General features: G+C 45.7%; 1 protein-coding gene across 2 annotated transcripts in view; it reads right to left on the reverse strand.

Annotated features, from left to right (window-relative positions):
* LOC135089341 (putative iroquois-class homeodomain protein irx-1) overlaps positions 1–7,993 on the reverse strand; it is a 47,547-nt gene extending 39,554 nt beyond the window's left edge. The window contains exon 1 of one of the 2 annotated variants that reach the window (XM_063984906.1): positions 7,775–7,993. In XM_063984906.1, coding sequence (XP_063840976.1) covers positions 7,775–7,969 — 195 coding nt within the window. In that variant the 5' untranslated portion in view covers positions 7,970–7,993. The remainder of the gene's footprint in view (positions 1–7,774) is intronic. The other variant, XM_063984914.1, reaches the window with a different exon arrangement.
* Positions 7,994–8,619: the final 626 nt, after the last annotated feature.

The raw sequence follows: 8,619 nt of genomic DNA on the forward strand, positions 1-8,619 counted from the left end.
TCCCGCAGCCGCATTTCGTCCCCGGGAGGTGAGAGGAAGGAGGATGATGAAGCAGCGAGACAACGCGATCAATCAGCACTCATGTCTCGGTGCAGAACTCACTAAAGGAAAAAAAAAAAAAAATGAGAGAAAAGTGTAAAAAGGCGGCCATTGAATAGTCCCTCTGTTTAGCATATTGACACGCCGGCAAGTCACGACGCAGAGAGAGAGAGAGAGAGAGAGAGAGAGAGAGAGAGAGAGAGAGAGAGAGAGAGAGAGAGAGAGAGAGAGTACGCGCCTCCCTCTACCGCAGGCCGCAGTGTTGTATATGCGCAATACGAGGCCGTTTCTCTTCCGAGTGCCAAACAGTGTCACTAAGCCGGTGGCGAGCTATGTAGCGGCAGCGGCTTGTCATCACCACGCGGCCGCCAACCACCGCCACCACCGCACCAGCACGCCCCTCTCTCTCTCTCTCTCTCTCTCTCTCTCTCTCTGCGGAAAATACCATTGTTTCTTGAGTCCGGAGAGACGAGGGGAGAGCGTAGGCAGAGGAGGCGGTCATGAGGCGGCGGGCGCGGAAATAGTTTTAGAGAATTCGAGACGAAGGTATGAGTGAAATTATAAGTGGAAAGTGGAGGAGAGAAAATAATATGGTGGGTGCGTATCGAAGGCGAAGGCGAAGTCGAAGTCACGGTCGAGGATGTGGACAGTGACTTTAACTAGCAACAAGGGATGGTCTAGGCCGCGTGTTAAGTCGTTGGGTGAGCTGAAAAATGTGCTCCGATTTCACACCCTTCTTGCGGAGGGAGGAGGGAGGAGGAGGAAGAAGAGGAGGAGGAGAGGGGCGGGTGAGGGAAGGCGATTCCGAGCTATTTGGAGCCATTTAGACCTATTCTGAGCTGTTTAGAAGAGTTAGGGAAGACGGTGCATTATGAGGAAGGAGGCAGCGAGGGTTCTCAGGCCGCGGTGCGTTATTGGAACTTATGGGACTCGGCCGCAGACACAACGACTCCGTGGAAATGGTATAATGGAGGGCACGCGTCTCCCCGCCCCGCTGCTCTGGCTCAGGAGGAAAGGAAAAAAAGTGTGGAGTTCGTATACGCAGTGTTGTTATAAGTGGTTCAGTTAGTCCTTATATTAGCAGGTGAAGAAAGTGACGCGTTGGCTTCTGAATTCTAGGCTTCACATTAGGGATCGGAGTCAAGGGTTTTGCGGGTCGGTGAGAAAAGAATCCACGGGTACAGGAGGTGAGGGTGTGAAGGTGTGGAGGTGCGGAGGTGCGTGGGAATGCAAGACGTGAGAATGAGAAGGAATGACAGTTCACTACTTATTTCTTCCTGCGCACACACACACACACACACACACACACACACACACACACACACACACAGTAGCCTCCTAATGAAGAGCGAATGTGACGGCTCGTGAGTTTGAATGAACGCACAGGGGTAAAATGTGAAATACATATAATATAGTATAAATCAAATTACCAGTCAGTAAGCATAGTTATTTTAAGGGAGTCTGTATACCGTGAAGCCACAATTGTACACGTGTCAATAAAAGGAAAACCTAACAATATCAAACATCATCCCGTCGTTGTTATGAATGGAAAATGTACAGCCACAAGATATCACACACTACAAGCTGCACTGGGGTGGGGGGAGTAAGCACCGGGGAGGAGGAGGGAGAGAAGGGAGGGTAGGCGTAGGTCCATCATGCATGAGGCGTGCATAGCTTCATGAGCGTGCATGATTCAGGTACGAACGACCCTCCCTCCCTCTGCATGTTGGACGGGAAGGGAGTAAGTACACGTGCAGGTCTTGCTGTGCCTCCCCACTACACACCGCTATCGTGACCTGGCGTGATGGATGGCCGTGCAGCGCAGGTCGTGACGCGGAGGCTGTGCGTGCTAAGTACGAGTAGTGATCGTGTTTGTTTTTAAAGTTTATTTGATTTAATTTTTCTTTTTTATCTTTTCCTACACATAAAGCAAAAATGAGGCTGACTATCATGTACAAAAATTGCAAACATTGGTTAATTTCTTATTTTCCCTTTAAAAGTGATTAGGAAGGTTTTGATAGGTTTTGCTGATTTTGCTCCAAAGACGTCGTGATGCTCCTTTCCTTTAAATAGCTTACGTCATGGAGAGGTAAAAAAAAAAAAAAAGAAAAACAGAATTGGGCAGTCTTGAAAGGTTTGCCAATGAAATGTTATTATTATTATCTTGTGCTTTGTTCAATGGAGACATGATGACACTATTTTCTTAACTTATTCTTTGTGTAAGTGTAGTTTCGGTGTTTGTTTTATAATTTCAGGGAAGGAAAATTATGGATATAATGTCAAAACCTTTTCATTATATATTGGAACTATCACTGATATTTTTATTGTTGTTGTTGTTGTTGTTGTTGTTGTTGTTGTTGTTGTTGTCGTTGTTGTTGTTTTGTGTGTGTGTGTGTGTGTGTGTGTGTGTGTGTGTGTGTGCCCACTTTAGTCGTTTTCATGTGTAAGAAAAATAGAACAAATTATGCGATCCTGTTTCATTCATTCCCCCTTTATTTATTTTCTAAAGTTTTTGATTCTCGATAATAATAGTAATATTTGCTTAATGGCATCACCAAAACTGCCAACACACACACACACACACACACACACACACGTTATGGGTCATTAACACGCGGGTGTCAACTAAATGGTGACCTCATTCCCTCCCTCCCTCCTTCACTGGTGCTGTCTTTCATTTATCTCCTTATCCCCCCCTCTCCCTTCGGTTCTTCATCTTTCATTTTTCTCGTAATTTACACTTTTACTGTATCTGTTTTCATCTCTCTCTCTCTCTCTCTCTCTCTCTCTCTCTCTCTCTCTCTCTCTCTCTCTCTCTCTCTCTCTCTCTCTCTCTCTCTCTCTCTCTCTCTCTCTCTCTCATCACTCATTGCGTGCCTCCCATAGTCCCCCTTCTATCACTTCCTCCTCAACCAACCTCACTTACTCTCCCTTCAGTCCTCTTCATCTCCTCAATTTTCCCTCTCCTCTTCCTCCTTCCCTCACTTCTCTTCTGACACTTGAGAGCTAAGCGGTGGTCCTCTCTTACCCTCATTCCCTCTCCTTCCCTCCACCTATACCTCTCTCTCTCTCTCTCTCTCTCTCTCTCTCTCTCTCTCTCTCTCTCTCTCTCTCTCTCTCTCTCCTTGTCCCTCCATCAAGTCGTCTGTTACCAAAAAAGGAAAAAAAAATATTCTACACCTTGTTTCTAGTTTTCTGTATGTTGGATAAGTCTCTGTGAGTGAGGAGGTCTACAAGAATTGAGTTAGGTAATCATGTGTAGTAATGTAGGTTCCTGTGGGATAAGGATGCTTGTTGGAAAAGACGAAAGGGGCGAAATGGAGAGAGAGTGAAGGAGAATGTGAAGGAGGTGAGGGATAAAAGAGGCTGTAGGAGATAATAACATGTTTGTACTTTGAGTGCCACAATGAAATTACTAGGGATCCAAGTAGAATGTGGAGGAGGAGGAAGAGGAGGAGGAGGAGGAGGAAGAGGAGGAGGTAAGAAGAGGAGGAGGAGGAGGGGGATGGGAGGAGGGAGGAGCTATACAAGAGAAGAGCAATGACGAGGAAAGCAAGAAAAAAACGAGGTCACTGTGGCGTTAAAACAAGACAGAAGAAGAAATGCCTTATGAGGGATTGAACCCGAGAAGGTGAAGGAGGAGGAAGAAGAAGAAGAAGGAGAAATGTAGCCGAGTAAGAAGAGGAGGAGGGGACGAGGAGGAGATGGAGAGTGGGGGGAACAAGACTTGACACCCTCGCACGTGGGAGGAGAAACAGGAGGCTGCGGCATGGAAGGAAGGGGAATGGAGGGAAGGGAAGGGAGGAAGGGGCCTTTATGTCATGCCTTGGTCTTCGGGTTCCCTTTCTCTTGTTCCTACAGTTCTCCTTCCCTGATGACCTCCCAGAGATCTCCTGACCCCTGACCTCGCGCTTCACTCGGCCTCTCGCGTCACCTGCCTGTCTGTCCGCCTTGTTCCCCCTATAACCCATACACGCAACCACCACCTTCAAGACAGTTTCCCGTCTCGTGCTATTTGCTGTTGTGCTTTGTACATTCACCTGAGTACACTGTGGGTGAGAGTGGATGGGCGAAGAGTTAATGATGAAGAGGGTTTTTGTTTTGGTAGAGAGAGCCTGGTGAACGTATATGTCAAACTGTCATACTATGTGGAAGGTTGAATTTTCAGTTGGGTAAATTTTTTCTTTTTTTTTTCTATTGTTGGGGGAAGAAGGGTTAGGTCATAGATACCATTACTGTCACTACTGTTGCCACTGTTATAGTTGCTGCTGCTGCTACAACAACAATAACAACAACTACTGCTACAGTTGCTGCTACTACTGCTACTACTACTACTACTATTACTACTACTACTACTACTACTATTACTACTACTACTACTACTACTACTACTAATAATAATAATAATAATAATAATAATGATAATAATAATAATAATAATAATAATAATAATACAACTAATACTAATACAACTACTACAACAACAACTACTACTACTACTACTACTACTACTACTACTACTACTACTACTACCACTACTACTATTACTGATGCTGCTGCTGCTGTTGCTGCTGTTACTTCTACTATTAATACTACCACTATTACTCCCATTTAGTAAAAAAATTTGGTCTTTAAAAATAATTGTTAAAGCGATTATTACGTAAAAATATTATTATTATTATTATTATTATTATTACTATTATTATTATTATTATTATTATTATTATTATTATTATTATTATTATTATTATTATTATTATCATTATTATTATTATTACAATGACAATGCTCTTAGAAATACTCGCCAAACCCCAGCTGCTCTAAACTAAGACACGGGTGAGTTGCACAAATGCCCCACCACCATTCTTACAAAGTGCTGAGGCAACAACAGCGTGTAAGCGGCGTGTTCAGCAGCGGCGTGTGTTTTTGTTCGCGAAGAGAGACAAAAGCCAGCAGGGAGGTGTTAGGTGGAGTCATTACACACACACACACACACACACACACACACACACACACACACAGAGAGAGAGAGAGAGAGAGAGAGAGAGAGAGAGAGAGAGAGAGAGAGAGAGAGAGAGAGAGAGAGAGAGAGAGAGAGAAACTTGAACAGCGTAACGTTAGATGAATGGCCGTGTTGGTAGTGTTAGTGGTGGTGGCGGCAGTGGTGGTGGTGGTGGTGGTGGTAGTAGCCCAGTCGTGTGTTGGGTTTTATGGTAAAATGTGGGCGATGGAATGTGTGGTGAGTGTTAAGTGAGTGGCCAGGGTGCGTGTTGCTGGCTGCGTGGTGTCGGGGGTCTGAGGTACGAGGGGAAATTAATTACGTATTTTTCAGTGCTTGTAAGATAATGCATTACAGACATACTCAAGACGGAGAGCTGAGGAAGAAGAAAGAGAACAAGAGGAGAGGAATTTGTGGAGGAAAGAGAAATGATTAAGAGTTTTATTTGGGGAAAAGTAAATAAGAGACGAAGAAAAGTGAATAAAAGAGAGGCATAAGTATAGAGAAGAGGGTAAGCTATTTCTTTTCTTTTTTTTTCCTTTTCGCCTGAAGAGCATGTTGGTGAGTTTCTGAAGTAAAAAAAAATGAAGAAAGAACAAAACAACCTCTAAGCGGTTCACACATTATCCTGTTTGTAAGTCGTAGTTCCGTCACTCCTCAAGGCAGCACCAAGGATAGCCAGGGCTGAGTGAAAACAAGGAAGCAGTGGTGGTGGTGGTGGTGGTGTTGGTGGAAGCAGAGATTGGGAGGGGAAAGGGGAGAAATCGGGGGAGGGAAGGAAGAAAGATAGATCGATCTAGGAGCGTAACGGCGCAAGGGCGGGAGAGATGAGGAAGTTTTGAAGGTTCCTTGGTATCTGGGTAGTGATGTATTGGGAGAGCAGTAAGTTGACTGTGGATGGTATAGAAGGTTATATAGGCAAGTATTAGTCGGGATAAGTATGGATGATTCTTTCTTTCTTTTTTTTTTCTTTTTATTGAGCAATGGTACCGCAGCAACAAAACCCCAATACGCAAGCTAGTGTTACGAGAGAGTGCTACCTCACCTAGCGAGAAACTGCTATGAGTCAGGAATGAAAGTGCTATCTCTGCCCTGAGTCACCCGACCGCAGTGGGGAAGGGTGAGGCAATAGTGAAGTGTTGGCGGCACGGGGAAGAGTACGAGTGTATTGCGGGTACAGATGAAGACACGGGACGCAAGGTGAGCAGGTAAGGATGGAAGGGAAGACATCGTGAGCCAAGGAACAGGAATGAGGAGCACGTAACATAAGGAGATTTTCGAGGCAGGAAGGGAGGTGAGGGGTGAGCAAAGTGTTGTGAAATCCAAGGGGGAAAGAGAGGAGGGAGGGGAATGATTTCTGTTTTAGCTTCAATTTTATGAGTCTGCGACACCGCCTTGCCCGCCGCCCGGGCACCTCCGGGAGTGTGTGGTGGATGGGCGGGTGGATGGGCGGCGGGAGGAAGGTGCGCGGCGAGGCCATCTTCCTTTTTTTTTTGTTTTTGTTTTTGTTTTGTTTAGAGTCGCCTTGCTCCGCATGCAGTTCAGGCCTGTGTGTGTGTGTGTGTGTGTGTGTGTGTGTGTGTGTGTGTGTGTGTGTGTGTGTGTGTGTGTGTGTGTGTGTGTGTGTGTGTGTGTGTGTGTGTGTGTGTGTGTGTGTGTGTGTGTGTGTGTGTGTGTGTGTGTGTGTGTGTGTGTGTGTGCAAGGAAAATTAACTTAACCACTGTGTTCGTAAATGTTATTAAAGAAAGATAATACTAGAGGGAATTAAGTAAGGTGGAATATTCATTTGTGCGGTAAATGTATATTTCTTAACACTAACCAATATTCCCTTTGTTACCCCTCACTTTGACCGTAATCTTCCATAAAACAACGCAATATTTCCTATCCTATCAACGCTCGTAACCGTATTCGCGTCGGGACGCCATGTGATAATCATCTTGGACCAAACTAATCATAAAATTCAGGAAAGAACTTCAATATATATCGTATAAAACAAAAACAATCAAACATAAAAAATAAAGAACAGCCGGTACAGACAAGACTTCACTTAACGGGAAAGACACGAAAGTGAATAAGAAAAGTCTAAAAAATCTTAATACAAAAATCAACACATGTAGCCAATCAGTGGAATGTTATTACGATACCAAAAACGCAAAGATGATAGGAAAAAATAGACAGTGAGGCGACCGCAGGGGACCGCAGCGGTGTCGGGTGGCAAGGTCGATCAGTAAAAACCTTCGTGACCCGGCCGTCCTGAATACCACCACCGCCGCCGCTAGGAAACCCACCATTCGGCGCGCCCTTAAGTGTACGAGGGCCTGGATGGCGCTGCGGCGGGGATTATTGACAGGACGTAAGGAAGGCAAGGCTCTGAGTCAACGGAAACATTCCTGGAGTAAACTTGGAGAGCTAGAATGCGAGGAAGTCCTGCTGTACCCTTCAGGACACCGGGAGAGTTAGGTTTCCAAGTCTTCTCACTTAATACACTAACATCAGCTTTCATGTCCAATAGGCGAGAGTTACTTAGGTGCAGCCAACGGGGAAATGCGATAATCTACCGTCTACATACACCGTTGCAGTGCTCATCCCTTACGCCAGGACAGAGCAGGAGGTGGACGAGCAGTGTGTGTTAGTGTGCAAGATGGTGGAGTATGGCGCGGCGTTATGGCACCCAGCTAGAGTTTCGGGACGTTGCATCGAGTGTCGCTGATAGTGGCATAGTGGCGTCAACTTACGTGGAGAAGAGGGTCGTGGGCAGCGAGGAGAGTGGTGGGCGTGGTGGGCGGGATGGAGGTGGGCGTGGCAGGGTCGAGGGTAGCGTGGGGCGGGTGGGCATACAAGGCGCTGGCCAGCCGCTGGTACGTCATCAGGTCGTAACTCCCGACGCTCATCCCTCCTGCAGCGGCGGAAGACACACGAGGAATTAACATATGAAAGAAATGAGTAACATACGAAGATCACGTTTAGATTACTGAGTCATCATGAAGATTAAAGAGGATTCAGCTTTCTATTGTTCTCTAATTTAGAGAAAGATGTATAAAACAAGTATCAAATCAGGCAATGTCATTTTCTTTATATGATAGACATGAGTAACATACAAAGATCACATAGACAGTATCGAACAAATATGAACATTAGAGGGAACTGAGGTTTTGTATTTTTATGAAAGGCAAACTGTAGAATATGAAATCAGGCAATGTGTCTCTTTGTATATGGTAATGAAGGAACAGTACTCACACTTACTCAGAAGTTAAAAGTTAATGAGGAACGATATGGTGTACAGTATGTGAGTGATGAAGAAAGAAAGCAGAGGATAGCTGTATTGTGTTGTGTGAGGGTGAGTGGCGCTGGAAGGGAGGTCGGTGCAGCAGGGTACAGGAGAGGAGGACACACTTACCTGGGAGGGGGGCGGCTCCCGGGACTCGCAGGGGCTCCCCACGGCGCTGCCACCGCTGGACGACACCACCAGCTGAGGACAACAGACAGGGCATCATTCTGCGGCCGACGAAGTAGAGGCCGAGGTAGTTGTGTGTCAGGGCGTAATAACTCACTCATGAAGGTTAGAGATCACTGGCTATTG

Source organism: Scylla paramamosain, chromosome 3 (genome assembly GCF_035594125.1).
Source record: "Scylla paramamosain isolate STU-SP2022 chromosome 3, ASM3559412v1, whole genome shotgun sequence".
In the NCBI taxonomy this organism is placed as follows: domain Eukaryota; kingdom Metazoa; phylum Arthropoda; class Malacostraca; order Decapoda; family Portunidae; genus Scylla; species Scylla paramamosain.